Source organism: Furipterus horrens, unplaced genomic scaffold, assembly GCF_987537825.1.
Source record: "Furipterus horrens unplaced genomic scaffold, mFurHor1.1.pri manual_scaffold_5, whole genome shotgun sequence".
In the NCBI taxonomy this organism is placed as follows: domain Eukaryota; kingdom Metazoa; phylum Chordata; class Mammalia; order Chiroptera; family Furipteridae; genus Furipterus; species Furipterus horrens.
In genome coordinates, this window is record NW_028327175.1 from 161,601,481 (window position 1) to 161,629,138 (window position 27,658).

The 27,658-nt window shown below is 50.5% G+C and overlaps 1 protein-coding gene across 4 annotated transcripts in view; it reads left to right on the forward strand.

The window, feature by feature from the left end:
* The window catches only part of CDH23 (cadherin related 23), a 366,095-nt gene that overhangs the window by 230,287 nt on the left and 108,150 nt on the right, over positions 1-27,658 (forward strand). For all 4 annotated transcript variants that reach the window (XM_090278159.1, XM_090278162.1, XM_090278158.1 and 1 more), the window contains 8 exons: positions 5,140-5,204; positions 9,277-9,514; positions 10,977-11,082; positions 13,764-13,891; positions 17,141-17,213; positions 19,015-19,131; positions 22,720-22,832; positions 24,131-24,238. In XM_090278159.1, coding sequence (XP_090134285.1) covers positions 5,140-5,204; positions 9,277-9,514; positions 10,977-11,082; positions 13,764-13,891; positions 17,141-17,213; positions 19,015-19,131; positions 22,720-22,832; positions 24,131-24,238 — 948 coding nt within the window. The remainder of the gene's footprint in view (positions 1-5,139; positions 5,205-9,276; positions 9,515-10,976; positions 11,083-13,763; positions 13,892-17,140; positions 17,214-19,014; positions 19,132-22,719; positions 22,833-24,130; positions 24,239-27,658) is intronic.

The following is a 27,658-nucleotide window of genomic DNA, read 5'->3' on the forward strand; positions in this document are numbered from 1 at the left end:
TTCAGCAGCAATGGGCAGCACTGAAGGTGTTGGAGCAGGGGAAGATCATTTTAGCCATTAGTCTTGACTTCTCGCCCTGGGCTCTTATAAGAGTCTTGGCAAGCAGTGAGACGTGCGGGTGTGTACCTGTGGGTGAGATTCTGGCCCTGGGGTAGCAGTAGCAGGTACAGAGGCACCAGGGGGAGGTGGGGCTGCAGCCCAGTTGAGGTGCTCACCTGAACCTGGTTTGGCATTTCTTAAGAGTTGCCAGGTACCATAGGGGAGCCACCCACTGCTGGCCATCCCCATCCCCCATCCCTGTAGCCATCTGACTGGCCTGTGAGAGGCCAGAAGTCACCCTGCAGGGAAACAGACTGCTCATTCCTAGAACTTGGCAGGAGAGAAGAGGTGTTCACGATATGAGAATGGCGTTTGGTCTCTATGCATAAGCCCCTGGCCACTGCTCAAACCCTCCTTCCTGAAGGGGGCTCCAGGGCCACTGTCTGTCTGGCACTTGATTTATCTGTTGGTCTTTCAGTTGCTCAGGTAGATAGCAAGTCTGGGAAGGAGGCGAGGATATTTTTCTTTTCTTCATTGCTTTTAGCGAGAGAGGGGAAGGAGAGAGAGAAACACCAATTGGTTGCCTCCTATACCTGTCTGGTCATGGGGGCTGGGGGCAGGGGGAGTAGGGAGGGAGGAGGTCCCAGATGGGGATCAACCCATAACCTAGGTATGTGCCCTGACCAGGAATCAAACCCGAAACCTTTTGGTGTAGGGGAGACACTCCAGCCAACTGAGCCATACCAGCCAGGGCAAGGAGTTTGTTTTTAAAAAGTGCCCTGACATCCAGCGTGGGGCTGGCATGCAGCCTGTCACTGGCCCCGACAGCGCCCTCTACTGGGCCAGCTGGCGTCGCAGAGCTGCTGGAAGGTTTTAAACAGGGATTTGGAGGTCAGCTCTGCCGCATAGCTGTGGTGAGATCTTGGGCAAGTTACTTAACATCATGGGGCCTCTGTTTGTTAAAAGCGAAGAGCAGGGGTTACAACACTACCCTCCTCATAGGAGTGTGGTCAAAATTGAACAATGTGTGCATTAATACACTCATGTAGGTGTGGATGCTAGTGTAGCTATAGATGAGAGAGATCAGGAGCTCGCCTGATCTGCCTTTAGGTTGAGGCCCCATCGTCCTGCTCGGCCCTCAGGGAGCCACAGCTCAATGGGGCAAGAAACACATTAGCTCACAGCTTCATCTCAAAGTGCAGTTAGGGCTGAGAATATTGTGGAGCCTGAACCCAGCCTTGGGGAGTCCGGAGACAGGAATGGCTAAGCCAGGCAGAGGGAAGAAGCAATCTACGGAGACTGGGGCCGATCCAGGCAGGTGCCAGACCCAGTCAGGTCCATTCTGGGCCAGAGATGAGACTGGAGCGAGCAGCAAGGTAATTCGGGACTGAAAGTGCACCCGGAAGAGGAAGGACTGTCCCCTGAGGGTACTAGAAGCCCTGGAGGGCCTTCAGCAGGATGTGCTGCTGCTTCCTGGGCACAGGGCCCCTCCGCGATCCCACTGCAGCCTGGCACGGCCCCAGGGAGGCCCTCTGTGCTGGCTGCCCTCACCCAGGCAGGGACACAGACACGGCTTTTCATCTTATTATTCTGCTTCATTCATTTGAAAAATGAAAGTTCCTCTCCCCTTTCCCAGGCATACATATTTCATATGGTCATTAGACAGTGGCACTAAAGGACTCACAAATCTTCCCAGGTCAGTATTGGAGGCCTGGGCAGGCAGTGACAGGTCCCCAGGGGAAAGGGTCCGTGTGAGAGCCATGGCTGTGCCAGGCCACCTGGGGAGAAGGTAGGGAATGGGGGAGAATGGCAGGGAGAACAGCAGCACCTCTGCCTGCAGAGAGAAGACAGTGCTATCTTGTCCCCAGGGTCTCAACACTTAATTTCCCTTGGCCTCAGCTGCTCCAGGTCCCAGGGCAAAGGGTACTATGCAAGGGGACCTCAGGAGTCCTTCCCACTAAGACAGTCCAAGTGCAACTCTGGAGGGCATCCAGGGTCTGGATATGACTTTCTGGGGGAGGGAACCCCCTTACAATGTGCCCTGGGCCCCTTACGTTCTGCACAGGCCCAGCACTCTTTCTCTCCCCCGACCCCCTCTGTGCTTCCTAGCCACTCTCTCCCCGCCTTTTTCTGGTCCCCTTCCCTTTGCCCCTTCTGCTCCACTTCTTCTCTTTCCCTTTGAATCCTCTCTTCTCTTTGCCTTTGCTCCCATCTCTCCACCACCCCTTCTTACTGATATGTGTTCATTCATTTTCCAAGTGTTGCTGAAGCACTGCTGCGCCAGGCATTGTCCATGCTGGGAGGCGAGCCTGGCAGGAGTGGCTCTGCCCCCATAGTTTCCCCAGACGCTTTCATTTGACAAGTGAGGGTGCTGAGGCCCCAGGGGGTTGCTGTTTGGTCACGCAGTGACCTGGGCTATTGATACTGCCTGGAACTGGACTCTCTACAGCACTCTGACCCCTCGCCTTGGGCTCAATGGCATCTGGTCAGCGCTCGCCCAGACCAAGCTGCAGTTATTATAGTCTAATAATGCTATACATGGTGAGGATCATACTTTAGTGGAGCAAAGGGAACTTCGGGCCTCTCCCCTCCCCACCTCCTCTAGTCCCTGGAAGGGAAGGAGAGAGGTGGGCGTATTATGAGGCGCTTTGGTCTCCTTTCCCCTAGAATAACCAAGTGCCTCTGCTTCTGAGAGCAAGTTCTCAGTTTAGAAGCAATAACACATGGAGATGAGAGCAGGGCCAGACAGCCCTGGGTTTAAATCCTAGCTCTGCCCCCTCCTCAGCTATGAAGCCTGGTGTGAGCCATTTGCCCTCTCTGTGCCTCCATTTCTCTCTCTGTAATAAAAGCACCCACCTTGTAGGGGTGTTGTGAAGATAAAATATATAATAAGTGTAAGGTGCTCAATGAATAACAGTGTCAAGAAGTGTGGCTGAGAGCCCAGGGGTGGGGCTGCCAAGGAATCTGTCCTGGGCTCAAGGGTTAGTTACATAGCTCAGCATCTTCCTTTTCACGTATTCGACATGCACCCCCTGAGTGCCTATGATGTCCTCGAAGCCTGGCTGGGCAGGGGAAGGGACAGAGGTTTGCACACACTCTCCTGGAACACAAATGGTGGGGAACTGAATGGAAACTGGGCATAAGGGGCCGTCCTTTCACAAGTATGCATATATCAAATCATCATGTTGTACACTGCAAATACATTGAATTTGTCAGTTATACCTCAACAAGGCTAAAATTATAATAAAAAAAGCAGAAAATGTATTGAAACATATTTTTAGCAGCTGAACTTTATCCAGTTATGATCCTGCAGAGAAGCCCCAAGTGTAAAACAGATGTAAATGGACCCCACAGTCAATCCAAACCCTTCCCCTCCTGACGTCTGGTGGCAGGCCGCAGTTTGCCCATCTCCAGGGCTGTGGCCTGAGTGGGGAGCAGAAGCCGCAGCGCCTGGCACAGAGTGTGTGCTTACTAAGTAACTACTGAATGTACGCGTGAATTGCATTATTTAGCCTGCACTGTGGACCATCTCATGCCAGGGACAATGCAGAAACCACAAGGTCCAGGCCACAGAAACCAAACTGCCTCTAGGACTGTCCTCATCCTGGAGAAGAGAGGAGATGGAAAGGAGCAAGGAAGCCTCATCTGGAACTGGGGATCCCAGCTGCTCCCCCACTCTGCTTATAACTGCTCATAACCTGGAGTGGTGACCAGGTTCCACTGGGCCTCACTGGGGTCTGGGCCTCAGTTTTGTGATCTGTGAGTTGGGTGGAAATGTCAGTTTTCCTCTTCATTTGTGACAGTTGTGAGGATAAAATTAGGTCATGATAAACACTGATGGTCTTTGAAAATGTAAAAGACAGGATAGCACAGTCACCATTAGTGCCATTGTCATCACCAGCGTCAGGCATGCCTCTCTCCCTCCAGTCTCTTTTGACTACAAGTGGCAGAAAGCCAACCTGGATCAGCCTGGATAAAACAGGTCTTACTGGACTCAGAGACTAAATGGAACTGGGATGGGATGTCAGCTTCAGGACTCTGGAACTACCAGGATTCAGCCCCTGTTTCTAGCTCCCTCTGCGGGCACCTTCCTCCTCCCCATCCATTCAACAGCTCCCAGTTCACTCTGTCCCAGCTTCACTGCTTCAAGGAATATTTTACCCCCGGCTACCTTAAAAAGAATTCCGTTGGCCCCAGTGGCAGTCAAGGGCCACTCCAGCCCAGTCCTTGTGGTCATGGGCAGAGCAGGCAGCTCCCACTCAGACAACTTGTTCAGGCAGAAGGAGGTGCCAAAGAAGATGGGTAGGGTGAGCGGCAGGCAGACTGTTGGCAGCAGAAGAGGTTCCCAGTCATATGATAGTCTGTCCTGTGCATGCAATGGACTATTCCTGGGGTTCAAGAAGGGAGGCACCAGAAATCCCCCTGAGGTGCCTCTTTCACTGGACAGCACTTGGAGTCTTTGGAGACTGGGGAGAGAATAACCAGGGGAATCCACCAGACACTGAACCCACCCCCACCGTCATTTGTGATACGTCTCAAAGTGACAGGTTATGACACCAAGCTCCCAAGGATCTATAGAGAATAACCCTGCCTGGCCTGGTGGTTTCACAAAGTGCGAGGTTAAGTAAAAGCTCAAGCTTCTAGAACTGTGCTCTCCCGTGTACTAAATTTAAATTGCTATTTGTGACTGATGGCAACCATATTGAACCTCTTGGCTCTAGAAAACTTGGCCTGTCCTGACTGATGTGGCTCAATTGGTTGGAACATCATCCCATGACCAAAAGTTTTTGGTTTCAATTCCCAGTCAGGGCACCTACCTTGGTTGTAGATTCAATCCCTGGCCCGGGTGCCTATGGAAGGCAACCAATTGATGTTTCTCTCTCACGTGGATGTTTCTCTCCTCCCTTTCTTGCTCCACCCCCCCCCCCCGAAAGAAAATAAAAATGTCCTTGGGTGAGGACTTAAAAAAAAAACAAAAAAAAACATGGCCTGGGCCAGAGGAGTTGTGTGGGAGAACCATGGGCTTGCTGTGGACATTTCCTGGTGATATCAGGAGCCTCAGCAGGGTCTGGCAATAATGACTTCTTGCTCTCTTTGCAGGCAACAGACGATGACCTGGGCACCTTTGGGGATGTCAACTACTTTTTCAGCGATGACCATGACCGGTGAGACCCTGCCCCAGCTTCTTTGCAGTGGCCCTCTGCCACTCATGTGACTGGGAAATGTGCCCTGGGAGGGCACTCCACCCCCATGGCTGGAGTATGGGGCTGGGAGTAGGGAGCCAAGGGCACCGCTGCTGGTTTGGCCTGATTGTGGTATAGTCTTGCTCAAGTCCCTGAAACTCTCTGGCCCTCAAAAGAGAGCATTTTGAAACTTTGAGATGCTAATGACAACACAGCAATAGGAGTCAGCATTTTTGAAGCCCTTACCATGTGTCAGGCTTTTTGCCAAGTGCTTTACGTGCATCATCTGATGTAATTTTCCAAAGTAAATGTTAGGGGAACTTGGTGCTCAGCACTATCATCATCCCCACTTTACAGATGGGGAAGCTGCAGCCCAGAGGCTCAGTCACTTGCTCCGAGTCACACAACTGGTTAAGCACACAGCATGTGGGCCAGGCCACTGCATGTGGTCTTCACCACCAGGACACGCAGCTTCTAGCCAGGAGGTAGGTGGCATGCCTTACCACCTGACCTCTGCCATATGCCAGCCGTACCCTGTCACCTACCATGGTTCTGGGGCATCTCTTTCCCTTGTCTTCAGTTAAACTGAGCCCAGGAGAAGCCCTCTCATTTTTAACATGATCGAAAGCCAAGTTGAATTCAGAGGGCAGGTCTGCTTCTAAAGCTGAAGTGTCTTATGTATATAGAAACCCATCATGGCCAGGATAGCACCGGCAGTCTGTGTAAATGATCAGGAAGAAACAGATTATTAGGTGTATTCTAGCCTCAAAATAGGAGGGAGGAACCAGCAGTGGGACAGATGCACAGAGCACCCCAGTCACTCAGGGGATCTGTGTTCACCTGGCCTTCTCCTGCTCATCTTGGGTTTCCTCAGCTCTTCCCATCTTCTGGGCCAGGGGCTTGCCTGGTCTCAGAGCCAGGATCTTTCAGGCCTGGTGGCCGGCAGCTTTGGAACAGGTCAGGGCACACGGATGTCAACTGACAACTCAGGGGGGCACCTGAAGGGATGTTGAAAGGAGGCAGATAGAGAGGTGGCCTCACTGGACCTTACTCCTCCCCAGGAGAGACTTGTCAGGCTCAGTCCCTTAGGTAGAAGACTAAGGGTAACTCCTGAGAGAGGCCAACCACATCTACCCTTGCTGGATGCTTTGCTGACTGTTTAAAACATTTTGGTGCAAAGCTATCTGGATGGCAAAATTTGTTTTATTGCTTAGGTATGTGTGTATTTTTTACTGAAATATGATTGACATAAACATTATATGAGGGGGGACCCGTGAAAAGTGGAATTATCTTCTGCAGGGCAGGCCCCTTGTAGTATAGTCTTCCCCTGCTAGGTGGGTGTTGTAGGAACCCAGCTGTATCAGTGTGCCAGCTGGTGTTGCTGTGAGAGGCTGCGTTTGGCTTCAGTGAATGTTTTTGAAGCCTCTGTCAGCACATTTGCTCATTTCATGATGGGTGATGTAAGAGCACACCTGCCCACACTGTGCTGAGTGTTCAGCAGTTTCTGACCAAAAAAACAGCATGACCCCCACCCTCCCTATTCATCTGACCTCTCTCAGAGAGACTTTTTTTTATTTCCCTGGATGAAAAACATTCCCAAAGGGAAACATTTTGCTGATGTAGAGGAGGTGAAACAAAAAACAGCAGAAGCACTAAAAAGCATCAAAATCAATGAGTTCATAAACTGTTTGAGCAGTGGAAAAACATCTCAATAGGTGTATTCATCAAATGAAGAGTACTTTGAAGGTGACTGAAGTTTAAACATTAAGAATAAATACACAGTTTTTTACAAATAAATCCTTGTTTTTTGGGATCCCCTTGTATTTGTTCCAAGTGCACAGCATAATGATTCGATACTTGTATATATTGTGAAATGATTGCCACAATAAGTCTGGTTCACATTCATCTCCATATATAGTTACGCATTATTTTTCTTGTGGTAAGAACTTTTAAGATCTACTCTCTTAGCAACTTTTGAATATGCAATATGGTATTATTAACTATAGTCACTATGCTATATGTTACATCCCCATGACTTAGTTATTATATAACTGGAAGTTTATGCCTTTTGATAGTGGTACAGTTTTATTCTTTTCCATGTAGCTGTCCAGTCTTCCTGACACCATGTATTGTATATTCTTGGCTCCTTTGTCATAAATTAATTGACCCCATATGTGTGGGTTTATTTCTGGACTCTATTCTGTTCCATTGATCTACGTGTCTGTTTTTATGCCAGCACCGTATAACTTTGTAATATCATTTGAGCTTGCTTTGTTGTTCTTTCTCAAGATTTCTTCGGTTATTTGGGGTCTTTTGTGGTTCCATACAAATTTTAGGAATATTTGTTCTATTTCTGTGAAACATGCCATTGTAATTTTGGGAGAGGTTGCATTGAATCTGTAGGTTGCTTTGGGTAGTGTGGACATTTTAACTATGAATTCTTCCAATCCATGAGCACAGAATATCTTTCTGTTCCTTTGTGTCTTGTTCAGTGACTTGCATCAGTGTCTTGTAGCTTTCAGTGTATAAATCTTTTACTTGCTTGGTTAAATTTATTCCTAGGTTTTTTGTTTTTTTTTTTAATGCAATTGTAAATGGGATTGTTTTCTTAATTTCTCTTTTTGACTGTTCATTATTAGTGTATAGAAATACAACCTTTTTTTATCACTTCTGAGTCTTTTGGCTAGTCAAGTGTAGAAATGCAAAAGATTTTTATATATTAATTTTTTATACTGCAACTTTACTGAATTTATTTATTGATTCTAATAGTTTTTGGTGGAGCCTTTAGTGTTTTCTATATATGGTATCCTATCCTCTGCAAATAGTGACAGTTTTACTTCTTCCTTTCTGACTTGGATTTTTTTTCCCCTTGCCTAATTGCTGTGGCTAGGACTTCCAATAGTAAGTTGAATAAAAGTGATAGGAGTAAATACCCCTGTCTTGCTCCTGATCTTAGAAGAAAAGCTTCCAGCTTTTCACCATTAAGTGCGATGTTAGCAGTGGGCTTCTCATATATGGCTTTTATTATATTGAGATACATTCCCTCTATACCCAGTGTGTTGAGAGTTTTTCTCATAAAAGGATGTTGAATTTTGTTCCATGCTTTTTCTGACTCTATTGAGATGATCATATGATTTTTACCCCTTAACATTTTGTCCTGTTAATGTGTATCATGTAGATTTGTGGGTGCTGAAGCATTCCTGCATCTCTGAAATAAATTTCATGTGATCATGGTGTATGATCCTTTTAATGTGTTGTTGAATTCAGTTTGCTAATGTTTTGTTGAAGAGTTTTGGATCTATGTTCATCAGGAATATTAACCTGCAATTTCTTTTTGCTTGTAGTGACTTCCTCTGGTTTTGGTATCAAGCTAATGTTGGCCTCATAAATGTGTTTGTAAGTGTTCCCTCCTGTTCTAATTCTGGAAGAGTTTGAGAAGGATTGGTATTAATTCTTCTTCGACTGTTTGGTAGCATTTACCAGTGTAGCTGTCTGGTCCTGAACTTTTGTTTGTTGGGAGGTTTGTGATTACTGATTCAATTTTGTTAGTAGTGGTTTGCTCAGATTTTCTATTTCTTCTTGATTCAGTCTTGGTAGGTTTTCTGTGTCTAGGAATTTATCCATTTCTTCCAGGTTGTCCAGTTTGTTGGTGTATAATTGTATTTGTGTGATATCGGTTAAAGGAATCTCTGACCATTACAGTTGTCCAACATCTAACTGTTCAGTAGGCAGAAACTCCTGTTCACGGCAAAGGAGGATCATTCTTTCTGAGTTTCCTCTTTCAGTAAATCAACCTACTCCTGTCCTTTCAGTACTGGACCACTTTACCTCCCATGTGGTCCTGATTCCTGCCCACCGCCTCCCACCCGACCTCTCATTAGAAATAGATGCTTCTCTCATTAAAGGCAAATGAAAAAGAAGGCAGATGTTAGACTTCATTTATTTGTGTCTGTTTATTACTGTGGGCGGGGACAGGCTGGTAAATGCAGTCCCTGTCTACAAGCTGCTTTACACCAGGGTCTTCCTCTCTCTTCCTCCTTCTTGCCTGACACAGGTTCTCCCTGGACAAGGACACAGGACTTATCCTGCTGATTGCCAGGCTGGACTATGAGCTCATCCAACGCTTTACCTTGACAGTCCTCGCCCGGGATGGGGGCGGGGAGGAGACCACAGGCCGGGTCAGGATCAATGTGTTGGACGTCAATGACAACGTGCCCACCTTCCAAAAGGATGCCTATGTGGGTGCCCTGAGAGAGAATGAGCCTTCTGTCACACAGCTGGTGCGGCTCCGGGTAAGATGCCAGACTCCCCTTCATCTTACTGTTAAAGTGTCCGTTCTACCCAAAGCAACCTACAGCCATTCATCTTATCCTTCTCTCTGAACCTTCTTCTTGCCTATTCCCTTGGGAAGCTGCTGCAAGAGCTGCCAACCTCCCATCCACAAAGAAGTCTACCCAGATTTGGGGGTCACTTCGTTGGTCTGTGTGAGGCTTCCTCTGAGCATCACTTCATGTCCTTGGTTACCAAGTGCAGCTAGTGTCCGTCTCAGCTTAAATTTCAGGTCACCATTTAGCAAAAGGACACCCTCCTCATCTCCCTTGGCAAGTGCTGAGCAGTTTCTTTTATAAGGACTTCCATCCAGGCCTTTTAGAGGCTGCTTAGAATCAGGAACTGCTTTAGCTGGCAGGAACCAGAAAGCACGGGTGCAGCCCACTCACAAGGAGAGACACAGGCCCCAAAAGGTGCAGTGAACTAGCAGAGCAGCAGAGACAGGACAAAGACTCAGAACTCTATCTACACTCCAAGCGTCCTCCTGCAATGAGTCCCCACCACACTCCAGTGACATCTGACCATGAGACTTCTCAACATTCTCATACCCCTTCCTTGCTCTGTCCACCCATAGTGACCACACCCAGTGAACAAGGTGGAGGAGGCGGGCAAGGAGGACACACAGAAGCAGGATCACGCGCCCACCCAACATTGGCCATGGCTCCCCATAGGACCCTGCTGTCCCTCTACTCCCTACCCATTCAACTCCTGTTATACCCCAAGTGTCGTGGGGGGGGGGGTCACCCTTAGGCTCTCTGCAGTCAAACACCTGGAAAGAAGATACTTAATGCAGCCACACCAGAGGATAGTCAAGGGGAAGGAGGATCTGACCCCATTTCAAGTGCCTTCTTCCCTCCTAGCATTCAAGCAGCATGCATTCATTAGATACCTGTTGTGTGCCAAACACTAGGCTGGACTCTCAGTATGCAGCTGAAAAAAACAAACAACAAAAAAAAACACACAAGGTTTCTGCTCCCATGGAGCAAACAGTCTGAGCGAAGCAAAGCAGGCAGGAGTTAAACAAGAAGTTGGGGGGAACTGATGGGGTACAGAGCACAGGGCTCTAACCCAGTCTAGAGGTCAAGGAAGGCTTCTGGGGGTGGGATGTGCAGCTGGTCCTAAAGGGGCTGGGAGATGGGCATGCCAGGTATGGTGGAGACCCTGTCCATCCCCTGGGGAAGACCTGGCCTTTTCCTATTCTCCATAGGCCACCAGCCTGCCCCCTAGATTCCCCAGGATAGCTCCACACCCCAACATGAGAGGTGCCTGCTGGGATCCAGCCAGCAGCCTCCAGCTGAAAGGCAAGGAAGGTCTAGGTTGCCCAAAAAGGGGTTGCTGAGAGGAACCAGCCCTCTCTCCTACCCACCTTCTTCTGGTCCTGGCCACTGAGGGTTCACAGCGCCCTGTCCATCCTCTTCCTTCCAGGCGACAGATGAAGACTCTCCTCCCAACAACCTGATTACCTATAGCATCATCTACGCCTCCGCCTTTGGCAGCTACTTTGACATCAGCGTGTATGAGGGCTATGGAGGTACGTGGGGGGCAGGACTGAGGGCCCAGCAGGAGCAGGGTTGGCAGGCAGGTGCAGGTCGCACACTCACCTCTCTAAGGAGGGGGTCCTTCTGTCTCCCAGACACCCTGGAGCACTCGGGAAGTTTCCCCCACAGCTCCTATTGCTTGGAACAGCACATGGCACGGGGTCACCCATCCATAAGATCAATATCTACAAGGGAGGACCGCCCCAAATAACAGAATTGTCTTCTGGAGGGCAGGCCCCTTGTAGTACAGGCTTCTCCCCCTTTGTGAGTGATCTAGGAACCCATCTGTATCAGTGTACCAGCTGGTGGTGGTGTGAGAAGCTGGGTTTGGCTTCAGTGATTTTTTTTTTCTGAAGACTCTTTAAACGCGTTTGCCCATTTCATGATGGATGCCTTATGAGCACACCTGCCCACACTGTGCTGAGTGTTCAGCAGTTTTTGACCAAAAACAGCTGGCCCCCATGCCCCACCCTTCGTATTCACCTGCTCTCTCCCCAAGCAACTTTTTTTATGTTTCGCTGGATGAAGTCCTCAAAGGGAAACATTTTGTCAGTGTGGAAGAGGTGAAACAAAAAATGGCAGAAGCACTAAAAAGCATCAAACTCACGGAGTTCAAAAACTGTTTTTGAGCAGTAGAAAAAACATCTCAATAGGTATATTCTTCAAATTGGGAGTACTTTGAAGGTGACTGAAGTTTAAATATGTAAAAATAAATACGCAAATTTTTGTAAATAAATTACAGGTTTTGGGGGGTTTCCCCTGCTATGTTTCAGATCAGCCAGATCTTTCTCTGGGCCTCAGGTCCATGGCCAGCCAGGCATCTGATGTCCCCACAATCTGACGGGTCCATTTTTTACCAAGGCTGACTGGGCAGATCTGTGGAGTGGAGACTTGTTAGCCAAGCTTCTCTAGCCTTTAGGTATGCTATGGCCGCCGCCTGCCCTTCCCAGGCAGTGGCCTTTCCCTGCTTAGCCCAAGAACAGCTCCGCACTTCGGACCATGCCCTGCTGTGAGTCCTGATCCCTAGAGCCTGTGAAGGGAATAGCAGCAGCAACCTCAAGCTTCAAGATCCCAAGAGACCATCTTTTTTTTTTTCCCAAATGAAGTAACGGGCTCAGAAACAGAGAACAACGGCCCTAGGTCACACAGCAAAGCTGTTCAGGGAGGCCCTTGTGATCTGGCTCTTGGTTGCCTCTCTAGCCTTGTCTTTCAGCCTTTCCCCACCCACCCCCAGGATCCAGCATCTTTGACCCCTTAGCACCCCCTTCTTTTACAGTGGTCACTTCCATGTCTCTGCAGAGTCCATTCCTTTTGCCCTGCCTCCCTTTAACTTTAACCTCTGGCTCTCTTTAAGGGCTCATTTGGACATCTCCTCTTCTGGGAAGCTTTCCTAATGCTTGGAAAAGCGACACTCACTGGATGACTCTGAGTCCAATGCTCATTCCTCCTCCAACCCTGCAGTTTTGTCAGAGACATGCAATCGCAGAAATTATAGTCCTGACTCCGGATGCTGCAGCCTGATGTTCTCTCTGCAATCTGCCCCCTTAAAAAATAGAACAGTTTCACGCCTCTGCCACCCTCACACCTCACCTTCCTCTCAGCTAGAAGGACCTCCCTTAGGTTTTATGTTACTAAAGCAATCATTTGATTTCTGTTTTCCAAATAGAAGGTAACAATTTAATATTGTTGCAGTGCCTTTGCAGACTACCCATGCGCCCATTCCCGAGCCGATATGCTTCTCATCCAAAATTGAGAATCAGTGGCTTAGCACAAGAGGGTACACATGCTGAGAATTCAGGCTGTGCAGGGGTGGGGATGTTTGAGGGCCTGAGCCACTGTCTTAGCTCTGCCTCGCCACCCCACCCCCACCCCCCAGACCCTGCCTCTCCAGTTCTGTCCGCCTTTGGTGTTAGGGGTCTTTGCCTACCTTCTAGCAGAGTTGCAGAGGGTAAAATCTGCAACACCATACCCTGAGTGACCTTCCTAGGGGTCTAAGCAGTGCCCAGAGCAGCCACTGGACAGGCATGAAGAGTCTGTAGGATAGAAGGGGGAGGGTGGGAAAGATGAGAAATCGGGAGAAAGGCCATGAGAGGAAAAGACAGGGCCAGAGGAGACCAAGGGAGGAGCTACCTCTGTGCCCCGCCCCCTGGCAACTCCAATACTGGGCAATAAATGGGCAAGCTGTTTATTGGGTGGGTATCAGGAGCAGTAACAGGGACAGGATTAGAGCCTGGGCATGACCCTGTCCTCAGAATGATGGGAAGTATCAGATGAGTGGGTGAGACAGACAGACAAGTAGGAGTAACGCCTACTAGAGAAGAGCCTGGGCTCTGGATTCAGACAAACCTGGGCTCAAATTCTGGCTCTATCAGGTTCCTAGCTGTGTGTCTTTGGGTAAGTTACGAAACCTCTCTGACCTTGGTTTCTTCATCTGTCAAGTGGGACTTAAATTACAACCAGAGTAGTTATACCTGGTTGACTCAGCACTGGGCCTGACACATTCCAGGCAGTCAGTAAACCTAAGCCAAGATCATGAGGCTCCAAGAGTTCAGAGACAGGAGGGGACAACAAGGCAGAGCTTGCCCTGTCATTCTGGCCATTCCCTCTCTGCCCCAAGGGAAGCCCTGGCTGGGTGGGTATCTGAAGCCCTGGGACCCTGCTCCTGTCATTTCAGTGATCAGCGTGAACCGCCCCCTGGATTATGAACAGATACCCAATGGAATGATTTACCTGACGGTGATGGCCAAGGACGCTGGCAACCCGCCTCTGAACAGCACTGTCCCTGTCACCATCGAGGTGTTTGTAAGTACCCCAGGGGTGCTGACCTTGCCTTTCCAGGGTAAGGGGTGGTAAGTGCTTCCCAGGGTGTCAGGGGCCCTGCCTGAACCCTGTGTCCCCAAATCCTTGACTGTCCCCACAGCTCAGGGGCTTCCCAAAGGCTATCCTAGTAAATCCTGCCAGCTTGGCCAGGGGAAGTCCAGCATCCTGGAATGGAAGGAGAGCCTGACTTTCCTCCTCTAAATTCAGTCAAGGGCCTCAGGACAGCCTCTGAGGAGAACAGGAGCTGGGCAGAAATGACATGGGGTTCTTTCATTTATAGCCACATTCTGGCAAGTTCAAGGGAATTCCTGGAAGGCCATCTTCTCTCCTGTCTCTCTCTCTATCTCCCTCTTTCCTTTTCACTTCCTTTTTCTACTTCTCTGAAGATCTAAAGGGGCCTGGAACCAAACCATAGCTTGTCTGACACAAATGTCACGCACACCATAGTGCTTTTTGCATCTGAAATGAACAGTCTCTAAATCTATCCTGACGCTGGTTCGTTCGCCCTGTGCAGCTCCCCCAGTGATCCCGGGGTTGAGATGGTGGTGACAACAGGCCTTTCCCCCGGAGACCCTCTAACACTGCTCACACACAGCCATAATACCCCCATTCCGTAAAGGCTACTGCCTGCAGGAAAAGGTGAACACATGTTGATGGAAGAGTTAGCACATTACCGATTCCAGGAGAATTAGATCAGATTGCCAGGTTAAGAGTTACGCTGTGATTTGACATATGCTCAGGAAAACAGCTCACCCAGAGGAGGCTTGCTGGATGACCTTCCTGCCCCAGCTGGCTTTGCCAACAGCCCCTCGCACTGCCCTATACCCAGTCTTAACAAGCCTCGTCCTCCCAACCTAAGGCTAAGGCTGCAGGGCCAGCCCCCAGCTGGAAAGGTCCTCGTCTGAGCAGGGGACCCTACTTGCTTATGGAATAGGATGGTGCTGGCAGTGATGGGAAAGTCAAGAGTGGGCACATGGGAGCGGATTTAGGGGTGGCATGGGAGGGTGAAGCAATGTAGAACCAGATCCAGCAGAGGGAAGGGCAGAGAGCCTGGGGCCTGAAATCTGGCAGTCAGGCTTCAAGGAGTGGCAGGGGAAGACAGAGAAGAGCAGACCACAGAAGCCTAAACACTCGCCTGCCTGTAACCTGTAACCTACCTTGAAACACCTAAGATTATATCAGAGGACTAGAATGCATTCCCTGCCAGTTGTAACCATGTCCTGATATTCGGTTTTTTTTTTTAAGTTATTTTTGAATCACAGTTGACATATGATATTAAATAAGTTTCAGGTGTACAGCATAGAGATTAGATATTTATATTCCTTATGAAGTGATCACCTGGTAAGTCTAGTACCTACTTGACACTACACATAGTTATTACAATATTAATGACTATATTCACACAAAGCTGTCATGAGGGCCAGAAGGGGCTCCACATTCTCCGTCCAGGTCTTCCTTGGCCCCCTGGCAGGAGGGCCTGGCAACAGAGTCAGGTGCCACTTTGGCTGTGAGTGAACGTCACCTCTCGAGCAGGACTTTTGGATGGTGTAGTCACTTGTGTCTAAGGACCATACTTGAAAAGGTCACCGCCTTTGGGTTGATTTTGCATGTGGGTGATTTTTAAATAGCTGTCACTTGTCTGAGCAGCTTCTTCCCTCACCAAGCAATTGATGGCAGCATTTACTGGACAGGGTGGGGGTGGGGAGAGGCAGATCAAAGCAGTGGAGTTCTGGAAGAAGGAGGGGTGTGTGAGAGGGGCCAGGTGATCCCTTTTCATCCACTGCTTGTTGGTTTTTAATAAAGAAGTCAAACTCGGTTTGTAGATTTCCCATTAGGGGACAATAAGCTTTTGTAGAGGGAGCTGCTGAATTAGAACTAATAGCGAATGCAGCGCCAGGATCCGGGGAAATATCACCGCTAATAAGTTTCTGCCTCATGCTCTGTCACTGACATTCTCGGGGCCGTTTCGTGCAGCCAAGCAGAAGGCTTAAATAGACACACATATGGGGCACTCGTGCCGCGCCAGGGGGATACACACATGCTGTTGGGGCGCTGGATGTCTGGCGAGCCCTCCCACAGCCAGCTCACTGGGACTGGGGAGAGGGGCAGATCAGCATCAGCCAGTGTGCAGCCCAGAGCCAGGGACCCAACTGGGAAGGAAGAGCGTTCCTTTCCTGGTACTCAGTCTCAGTAAGATGGGATCCTCTGAAGTCCCAAGGGGTGGACTGCCATTTGTTCAGCCAGAAGTGACTACAGCAAAGTGGGGTTTACTGCAGGAGTCTTCCTCTTGGGAGCTCCAGTTCCAGGGTAAATGAGGCACTGGGAGCCTGCATTTGTGCTGGGCTCGTGGGCAGGGGAGAAGGCTCTGAGTCAGGTGTGGGGAGGGGGGCGGCCTGCAAGGTTTCCTCCAAGAGGGAAGAGGAATGAATTCTCATTGAGTGCTTGCACAAGGCAGCGGGTGAGGATGAGAGCCTTAACGGGTAGAAAAGTCTCCCCTGAGAGTGGAGGGAGGTGAGCGTGGAGGAAACAAGCTGCACCTGGGCCCCACCCTGCTGGTTCAGCCCCTCAGCCCAGCACAAGCCCCTGACCCACTCCCCTTCCCATGGTTGCTGGTGGAGGCTGGGCCAGAGGAGGGATTGCTTCAGAACTGAAGGTGGGGGGTTCTGGACCAGGATCTGCCAGGGGTGGAGGAGCCATATATGCAGTGGGGTCTGGAATTCAGGCCTGGAAACCACCTGAACCCTGCCTGCATACTTCAGTATCTCCTCAGTTGGGCTGCTCCTTTCTCCATTTATAGGCAGGTTGCTAGGACCTTCCACCATCATCTTTGCAGAGCTGGGGGAGATGGTCTGAGAGGGCATCCCCATCGCGGGGGCTGGTGAGCTAAAGATGGGAGAACTGGGGTGAGCTTGGAGCTCAGCTGGAAGACTGACCAGAGGGTCAGGGGAGCTGGGAGCTATAGGCAGTTCCAACTGCTGCCTTTTTTCTCCATCTCTCCAGTCCTCACCATCCCTTCATAGCCCCCATGTGTCTCCCCAAGGCCTATCCCACCTCCTTGAACTATAGCCTAGCCAGAGGGGCACCTGTCCCTATGTGACACCCCTCCTGGCTCTGGTCACACGTCGAGGCCAGAGTGCCTTGGCGTCAGCCTTTCCCAGCCTCCATCTGATGCCAGCCCAGCACAGCCCCACTGCCGCCCTGGCTGCTGCAACCTGTCTGTCTTCCTCCCAGGATGAGAATGACAACCCTCCCACCTTCAGTAAGCCTGCCTACTTCATTTCCGTGGTGGAGAACATCGTGGCAGGTACGGCCGGGGTGGGGAGGGCATAAGGCAGGGAGTCGGCAGGCACAGCACTGACCATGGGCAGACCCGACACTGCACACAAACTTGGGAAGACCATGGCTCTCCTTGTCTGTGCCTCATGACCAGTGAGGGGAGCCTCTGGACATGTCCAGTCATCTGCCAGCCAGCAGTTACTGACAGAGCACCTATTGTGTACAGATGCTCAGCTAGGCACTGGGTCTCTGCTACGCTGCAGTTACAGTCCAGCAGGGAAGACAATAATGATTGATGGTTCATTCAACAGCCTTGGTTAAAGGAGAGTGTGCAGTGAGTTCTGTGATTATGATGCTATGAGGCAGATCCCACAGGCCATGGTGGCCAAAGGAGTGGCCTTGGAGGGTGGCATAGGATCCAATGTAGGGACATGTCTCAGGTACCAGGACTTAGCTTGCAGACCCAGAGCCACAAGCCCCACATTGAGTATCCAGGAGACCTGTTCTGTCCTCAGAACAGGCTAGCCTCTTCACCATTTCACCCAGAGTGGACATTCTTTAGGAGAAATGTCAGGACTTGCTGTAGCATCTAGAGGAGTCAGGGACAGTTGGAGGAGCCAGACAGCTGGAGGAATCAGGGACAGCTATAGGAATCAGGAACAGCTGGAGAAATCAGAAACAGCTGTGTCATGGACAGCTGGAGAAGTCAGGGACACCTGAAGGTGTCAGGAATAGCTGTAGGAATCAGGAACAGCTGGAGAAATCAGAAACAGCTGTGTCATGGACAGCTGGAGAAGTCAGGGACACCTGGAGGGTGACCTTCCTTGGCACCACAGAGCCTCCTACAAAGAGCCTCCTGGTACTTCCCCAGTGTCTGATGATTTACTGGGTGGGTACCAGACTGTGCCCAGCCCGCCCTTCCCCAACCCAGTCTCAGGCATCCCCTGGAGAGTGTCACTGCTGAAGCAGCCTCCTGCATTTCCACCATCCCCAGAGACTCTACCAAGTAGAAGCCTTCATCATAGCACTTAATCCTCTTCAAGTTCACTGTGCTTGGATAAAGTGGTGTGTCAGAGCCCATATATCTGTCCTCCTGTTAAGGGCAGGACTGAGAGTCAAACCAGGCCCCAAAGCTACCTGGGAGGGGTCAAAATGACCTCTCTGTCCCATAGCACGATGCCCAGGGACTGCTGACTCATCAGCACAGGAGGAAGCACAGCCTGCTGTTCAGTGAGAGCTACCTGGCAAGGCCTGCACCCTGCATGCTTTATCTGTGAGCTCCTCACCAGCAGCCCCACAGATGGGCTCCATAGTTAGACCCATCTTACAGAGGGAGAAGCTGAGGCTCAGGCAGGTCAAGGCACTTGCCGGCAGTCCTGCCGGATTCCATCCTGGGTGTAGTGGCTCTAGAGGCCAAGCACTGAACCTTCACATCACACTACCAGAACTGGCATTTGGGTGGCAGGAGGGCACTGAATGCCCTGGCTGGCTCAGCTGCAAGACAAGGTGCTCTCAGGGTCTGGCCAGGGCCCCTGGAGAGGCTGATACGCTGGCCCAGGATTCCACAGAGAAAGAAATGAAGGTGAGGGCCTCAGCTGGACATTAAATAGAAAATAAAACCCTTATAAATTCCCCCTGTGAACAAGATGAGACCGAAATTGAATATAATAAAGGTAGAATAATTTAATATGGAGTTTCATTTCTTTTTGACTCGAAGTCAAAGTTAGTCAATCTGAGTATTTAATATGGTAGCCAGCCAGGGAGGGGGCGGAGGAGGCAGTGGTGAGCTGCATGCCCCCTCCCCACCACCTGCCCTTGTCTCCCGGAAGGAGCCATGGTGCTGTTACTGAACGCCACGGACCTGGACGGCTCCCGGGAGTACGGCCAGGAGTCCCTCATCTACTCCTTGGAGGGCTCCTCCCAGTTTCGGATCGGCACCCGCACAGGTGAGCCCCCACAGCCCTCGTCCTCTGCACCCCAGGCTGACTCTCACACCCTGGGTCAGCGCCTCCACCTTTTTTTTCACAGAAGTCCATGTTTTTGAGCAAGCCAGCATTGAGCACCTGGTTTCATCCCTGAAGTATGCATTTGAGTGAGATTACTGATCTTACAAAAAAAAGAAATCACAACATGAAATTATCCACTAAAGAATGTCTTTCAATGGTGACAAGCCCTGTTATGTTTGAAATGTGTTCCATTTTACAAGCTATTCTTCAGGGACATGTTTCTTCAAGCCTTGGTGTCCCCTCCCTCGGCTGCCGACCTCACTCTTGAGTCCTGACTTCTCTTGCTGACAGTGTGTGTGCCTCAGTTTCCCCACCTAAAAACGATCATATGAGAGCAATTGTATGACTTCGGTGAATCATTAAAGGAAACAGTGCTAAAGTAGTCCCTTACACCGTGAGCACTAACAAATTAGGTTCTTGTCATTATTCTTTTGTTCCCTTCGCCCAGGGGCCCACACCCCTGGCTCTCTGCTCAGCCCATGTGACTCTCCTTTCTTCTTCATTCTTCTGTGTCGCCCCACAGCTTTCTCTCCTCTTTGAGAAGCTGGGAGGGAAGGGGAACAGGAAGATGGAATAAGAGACTCCAGGCTTTTCATTCAGAAGCTGGGAAGGAATATGAGTCCCCTAGACATTCATTCATGTCAGTGGATATCCGCCAGTGCTGTGCTCGGCGCTGGGGTACAGGACGGAACAGGACATGGCCCTGCCCTCACAGAGCTCTAAGTCAGCTTAGTGGGCATGCAGGGATGCCATGGCCAAGTGCCCACTTCAGCCTTAGGTAAGGGAACTGGAGATGCTTGTTAGCAAACCCTGAAATCTCAGTGGCTCCACAAATGGAAATTCTAACTCCACAGCAGTCCAGTGCCACGTTCAGCGGACACGTGGTGGTCCTGGGACCCAGGTCCCTTCCATGTTGTGGCTCCAAGGTCACTGCAGAAGGAAAAGAGAGCATGGAGTACTGTGCAGGGAGATGTTTATGAGCCAAACCTGGAGGTAACATCCATCTCTTGTGCCTACATCCTATTGGCCAGAACCAGGCAATGGTGCTACGTAGATGCAAGGAAGGCTGAGGAACACAGTCCCTGGCCTGGCAGCCTCTTCGCAGAGGTCTCCCTAGCCTGGGAAGGGAGCAGGATTCTTTGGTGAGCACTGGCCAGAGGTGGTCAGGGGCCAGCGGGACACTGAGTCTTCCTGTCATTCCTGACCTCTTGGCCGAAACCTGCCTTCAGTCCCTTTGATCCCTCTTCCCTGGGAGCTTAGGGAGCAGATCGCTGTGCTGGCGTATACGAAGACTGAACACCTGAGAGCCGTCCTGTGCCTCTCTCTCCACCTCAGACAAAACAGAGGCCTTCCTCCCTGCTGCTAGGAACATCTGCCCTCAGAGAGCCCACGTTTGCCAGGGCTCAGTAATATTAACATTACTCAAGTGCATAGCACTCTTGTAAGTGCTCTAGCATCATCTTGTTTCACTGTCTTCAGTACTCCGTGAGGCAGGTGCTAGCTGCATCCCCGTTTTCCAGATGAGGAAACTGAGTCACAGGAGAGGTTAAGTAACTTGATGGAGGGCTCACAGAGCCTGAACTTCTCTGACTCCAGAGCCCAGATTTTAACTGCTACATTATAGAAAGATATGTCAGAGCTTCATGCTGCCCTCGGATTCCACAGGAGGCACATTGACCTTTCAGCACCCCACCCTGCCTCCCCAGTCAGGGACCCCTTCTCCACCCCGGGGCCTTTAGTAATGACACGGACATTTTCTTGCCGCCTTAACACTGCTCCTTTAGCTCCGAAGGTGTAAGCATTTTCCTCTTAGCTCTTTGGTCAAATTAGCCAAGGCCGCTTCACAAAGGTGGCCTTAATTGGATCTAATTTCCCAGACCAGAAGAGCCATCTATCATGCCGACAAGTTCATGTTTAAAACTTTTTAGAGAGTAATTTCTTCCTCGCCCTGCCAATTAATTGACACCACCCCACCAAGGATCATGTCTAGGTGGGCAGACCTTTGCCAGTCTTTCGTTCCAGGCCTTGGCACCTTCGCTGCCCTGTCCCCTGCCCCCAGCTCCCTTCTCAGCCCTGCATAGGCCAGAGGACAGGCCAGCCTGGAAGGGAGGGAAATGTGACAGAGGAGGGGGTCCCAGCAACCATCTGGCTCAGCTCTCTTGTTTCATGATAGACTAAACCAAGCACAGAGAAGTTAAGCAACTCGCCCCAAGTCACACAGCTCAGGCAGTGAGGATAAAAAGATGGATAGCACACAGTCTCTGCCCTTGGAGAACTCTCACAGAAGAAAACGAGCATTTTCTGAGTGTTGGGAGCTTCACCTATAGATATTTAATCCTCACGACAGCTCGGATTCAAAGGCATACTCATCTTCTTTGTACAGATGAGAAAACCGAGGCTCAAAGAAATTAAGTAACTTTCCCAAGGCCAAGCATCTGGGAAGGGCCATAATCAGAATTCAAATCTGGGTCTCACTATCCTCAAAGTGTAGGCTCATACCTGCTGGTACTGGCTCATACCGGCTGTGATCGCCGGTTGTATGTATCTCTTCCCACTTCCACATTCAATGCCGTCAAGCTGGTAATTTAACATGGGCCCTGGTGGGAATGTGTATGCCACGGAACTTGGCAAATGCCTTTTTTCCCTCTGGGGGAGCGGCATCTCAAAGCATTACCAGCACCGCGCCACCGGGGTAACCGCCATATTTTTGTTAGACTGAAATACAAAGAAAAGCCAAAAACAGGCTGACAGAAGTTGTGGTCAATCTTAATCCTTATCTTTAGTAGAATAACTAGTTTTAAAAATTTCAAGTAAATATCATTATGTTACAGGTAATTAATTATTTTATAACTACCCTCAATGCACTATGTCCAGTGATGAGTCACAGGTTGGCCCATGTGTGGAACACTTGGCGTGTCTCAGTCCTGTGGCTGTGCGGTCCTGTGGCTGTGTCTCCATGACTACATGAATAAACAGTGCCCAGCACTGGCCTAAGCTCTCCACGATCACTCAGTTAACCCTACAACAGCCAGATGAGGTAGGCCCTATCATTGTTCCCTGTTGACTAGCTGAGGAAACTGAGGCACACAGACTTTAAGTAACCCATTCCAAGTGATAAAGTCAGTAAGATAATGTCAGAAGTCTAACTGAGACGTCCTTGGTGTCTGAGCTTGAAGCCAAATGGCCTTCTGCCCTGTTTTCCAGCCACCAACCGCATAATCAGCCTCAATTTTCCCACATTTGAAAATGCCTTCTCATCATGGAGTTATATTGCCCCGCTCTAGGGTTCCATTTCCCAGGGCATGGGTGCTATCACTCCCTTCATGAGCACCGTGTCACCACGCCCCAGCACATGTGCACACACATGCACACTGCCAAACCATTTGATCTTACAGGCATCTCTCTTTCATACCGTTTCTCTCTATATTCTTCCCCTCTCTCCCTCCTCCTTTCCTCGCTCTCCCCCCGCCTCCCCGATGTCTCCCTGGGCCACCCTAACCCTCTCTCACACACCCCTCTCTCCTGCAGGCGAACTCACCACCACCTCCCTGCTTGACCGTGAGACCAAGTCAGAATACATCCTCATCGTACGAGCAGTGGACGGGGGAGTGGGCAACAACCAGAAAACTGGCATCGCCACTGTGAGTGCCCGCCCCTCCCACACTCCCAGCTCCTCACTTGCCCTCCAGGCTGCCGCTGCCCAGCCACCTTCAGGCTGCCCCTCTAGCCCTCTAGGCACTTCATCCTGAGGCACGGGAGGCATTATGGGAGTGGACTGAGGTGGCAGCTGCCAACTCACTGTCAGCCAAGGTCAGTGCAGCTGTAGGAAGAAAGGCATTCCTACCTGGGACATGGGGGCACTCGGAGGAGCAAATATTTTCTCCTCTGCCTCCAAAAGGCCAGCTGGTCAGGTAGGAGAAGGCAGGAGACCCACAGACCCCTCCATAGGGGCTCCTACAGGAGCAGATATTTCTGCCAGGAAGCGTGGCTCCAAGCAGGAAGCAGGGCCCTTGGAGGGTCCCTGGGGCTTGTTACCACCCCACTCCTAATCCTTGTGATGCTGAGAAACGATGCCTGGCTTTCCTTCCTGTGAGCAAGTAGGATGGGTCCAGAGCCCCCATCCAAGGCCTTGTCACCCCACCAAGGAGCCTCAGAGTAGGAAGCTAGAGGAAGGCTGGTTGAGGGTCCTGACTGAGCTCTGGCGGCAAAAGAGAACAGGGGAAGTAGGAAGCAATGGACTCCAATGTGGGAAAGGGAGCAGGAAGGCCAGCTGGCAGGTCATCCCAGTCACCTCCCCTCCTTGGTTTTTATTTGCTTTCTTTGGCTCTCCCTTGGGTCCCCTTTCCTGACCTTTCCCCATTGTCCTCATCCCACCCACAGCATTGACCCCAGCCACTGCCCCCAGCCTTGCCCATCCAGCATCTGGGGTTGGTACTGCTTGGCCAGAGACCTAGCAGAAAATCCCTAGTGCCTTATTCAGTCACAGGAGGCCCCTGCTAATAGGATTTAGAGCTCTGTAAATTATTTACCTGGTGACAGGTGAGTAGGGAAATTGCTTGGCTTATAGCTGAGACTGACTGGGAAGCTCAAGGGATTCAGAACGCCCCTCACCCTAAACCTCCCCTATCCTGTCAGTCAGCTTTAGTCAAGACTAGGGGTGGATGAGACAAGTCTCAGGTCACAGGAAGGATTTCAGGGGTCATCTCATCTGTTCCTCTGCCTCCTGATGGGACAGCACCTAAATCCTCTGAAGGATCCTGACTTCCTCTTGTCCTTGAAAGCCCAGGCACTCACCTGAGACCCCCTCCCCCAAAGTGGGTGGAGTCGATGGAATTAATGCCATGATACCCCATAGGCATCTGAGTCTGTCCCCCCCATGGGCACTGTCCTTGGGCGGCCCAGTTGGGTGTGTCCCACAGCATGCACTGTGGCTTCATAGGTCAACGTCACCCTCCTGGACATCAATGACAACCACCCCACCTGGAAGGACGCCCCCTACTACATCAACCTGGTGGAGATGACCCCTCCAGACTCTGATGTGACCACGGTAAGTGGGACAGTAGAGCTCCAGGTCTGCCCTCTCAAGGGGTGTCTGACATTCCCACGTGAGCTCTGTGGGCCTGCCCACGGGGGTGGGTGGACCTGATGTTTCCCTCTGAGCCAGCTCTCTTGCATGGTGAAAGGTAGTCAGAGGTCAGGGGACAGCCCTCATCCTGTCTTCAGGGACATTGGGCTTCAGACTGTGTCCAAGGGAGTGCAGGCATCCCAGGGACAGTTCCAGGGGAGTTAGGACTGCTTCAGCTTGTAGCCACACTTGCCCTGAGAACCTAGGACTCTGGTGATACCCTCAGGAGAGCCCCCACTTGCCCTGGCAAGACACAGGTCCCTCCCTCAAGTTGCACAAGCTTCATCTCTGCCCTTGGCACCTTCCTTCACTGCTTCTGTCACCGTAGCCACCGGCTCAGCTGGCCCTGGGGGATTTGAACTTCACCCAGGGATTTTCTGCTGTGGGATGTCCCGGGTGTGCAGACCCCTGTGCATGCTGTGTGTGTAGACATCCAAGTGTTGTGAGCAGGGATGGGACACGGGGTGGGGTGGGGGAGGCAGGACCAAAGCCTCGGGGCACCTAGAATGGAGACCAGTGTCCTGGGGAAACTGAAGAAAGTCAGAGATGAGCACCCCACTTTTGTGAGGCCTTTTTGTTTTCTTCCCCCATACTGTGCCCCATTTGGTCTCACTTGGGGAGGCTTATCCCCATTGTCCCTCACCAAAGCCACCCAGTCAGCCCTATGATGGACATGAACCTAACAGTTCAGGGCCACCCCATTTATTAAATGTCTGGAATGCACCAGGCGCTGTGCTGGGGTTTTCTCGCGAAGTCTGTCTTGTCCTTATGAACTCTGCTGTGGCGGATGGGCTCATTGCTCCCATTGTACTATGAAAGGCACTGAAACTTAGAATTGGAGGGGTATGCCCAAGGTCCCAGACCAGGACTCAAACCCCGGTCTGTCTGACTTTGAAACTACCTCACCCAACAGCCCTCATCTCCTGCTGCCTCAGGGGTGCCCTGGCAGGTGGTCCAGCCTCAAGCAGCCACTCTGCCCCCACTCTTCATCAACCAAAGCCATGGTGACAGGGTCTGCCTAGGTCTCAATGGAAGAAAATGACAATCTAGACGGGGTGGGGTGGGAGAGAGAGAGAGAGAGAGAGAGAGAGCGTCTTCGCACCTGTCCTGTCTTTTCTGTGTGTTCAAAATCTGAATGGTTCTCAATGGGTGGACAAGTCAGTCCCCCTCCCAGAGAGTCCAGTAGGGCAGGGGCAAGGAATCTGGAATAGGTGGTTTTTCAAAGCCCTGGTGGGAAAGGGGATTCCTTTCAGCCCAGGGCCAGGCTAGGAAGCCATTCATTCCCCTGGGCACCCTCCTAGACTCCAGATCGGCTGGGCACTTTCTGCTGCCACCTCGTGGGCACTTGGGTTCTAGCCCTGGACAAGCCCAGCCAGAGATCCCAAGGGCTGGGTTAGGATGTCCACCTCAAAACACCCAAACTCTTTTGCTTTATATTTCTGGGAAATTCTTCCCACAGGGAATTGAGGGACAAGTGAGGGAAGTGTCCATGGGAGAAAGTGGCTGCATGAGTCACCAGCCAGGAGGCCATTATTGAAGAGTCCACCTGCTGGACACAGCTAGTAGGTCTGCTGGGTTGGGACTGCACTTGACCTTGGGCTTTTCCCAGATCTGGTCCCCAGTGGCCTTCTCCGGGTCTCTGGCCTTCCCTCGCATTCTTCTGAGCCATGAGCAGGCATAGACAATGAGCCAGGGATCTGCTTCCCAGCACCTCTTCACTCTAGGAAACCTCAGCAAACCCTCAGTGAGCACCTACTGTGGGCCAGGCCCCATGCTTGGCAGGTTCAGGAGCGCAGGAAGCAACAATGCTTCTGCCCTGCCTTCAGGGAGTTTTGTGACACTCTTCTGCTTTGAACTCACCACTGGGTCCCATCTTACACTGTATAAAAGCCGGAGTCCCTACCAGGCCTACCCGCCAGCAAGAGCTGCCCTAACTTTGCCTCTGGGAGATGGACATATGAGCCCATCCTCAGCACAGACTGGACATGTCTGGTCCTCCCCAGCTCGGGCAACCCCAGGGTGGGAGCATCGAGCTTGTCAGTGACCCATGGTAGTGTCTGAGACCTGAAAAAGAATGCAGCAACTCAGAAGTTCCAAAGGAAAAGAGCAAAATCAGAATGAAAACTGATGTTAAACAGCTACCAAATACATTATGGCAACTTTAGTAACTATGAAATTTAGTATTTGTAAAAATTTCATTTCATTTGAGAGCAAATTACAATCAAACCTCAGATCTTGAACAATCTGGTTCTCAATTAAGTTGTTCACAGAAAAAATGTTTCGGTCGTCTAACAAAACTTCGGGTCTCAACTCTACCAACAGCCCTTTCATGCTGATACCTGTATGGTCAGTCACACATCTTTCAGGTGACAAAGGAGATTTAGTTTTCAAACAGATCACTTCTTCAACAGTTTTCTCAAATGAATTAAGTTGGAGAACCAAGGTCCCACTGTATAGGTTAGATTTTCTAGAATTCTTGAGAGTTTTCCAGAATTCTCTGAAAATTCCAGTTATGTGTAATGATTACCAGGAAATCAGAAGTCAAGGAGCCCATACATTAATTGAATTTGTCATAGGAGAATAATTTCCAAAGTAATAGTCATAAAAATTCTTTCAAACTGTATAGCCATGAAGTATATGTATGCCTGTATATGTGGGCATGTTTTAATACCTTTGAGGAGCCCCCAGCTAAGGCCTCACTATGGCCCTGGGTGAGTTAGGGGCTGTTGCTGAGGTGTGAGGGGAGAAGGCTACAGTGCAGTCAACAGCCAACCCACAGGTGACATCGAGGAGGAGGTGACATTTGAAGGGAGGCTGCCATCTCCTGACTCATCTCCCACCACCCTTCTCACACCCACCACACCCCTCACACTCAACATGCACTGGCCTTTCAGTTTCTGAACTCACTAAGCTCTTGCCCACCTCAGAGCCTCTGCACAAGATCCGCCACCTACCGTCCTGCCACACACATACCCCCAGAGTGCTCTTCTTCCTCTACTCTCCCTGCCCTGCTCTTTCCATGGCTGAGAATTCCTCCCATCTCCCAGATTAAAATGCCACCTCCACAGGGAGGCCCTCCATGACTACCCTGCCTACCATAACTCTGATGCTGCTTCTTTCAGAGCTGGTCCCCAAACCTGTGTCTACTTGTTTGTTAGGTTCCTTGCTTAGCAAAAGGCAGTATAGCTTAGTGATTCAATGGGCAGCCTCTGGTACCAAAATGTCTTACACTCTAATCTTAGCCAAACCACTTACCAGCTGTGTGACCTTGGGCAAGTTATTTAACCTCTCTATGCTCCAATCTTCTCATCTAGAAAATGGAGGTAGTTTAAGTCCCGACCA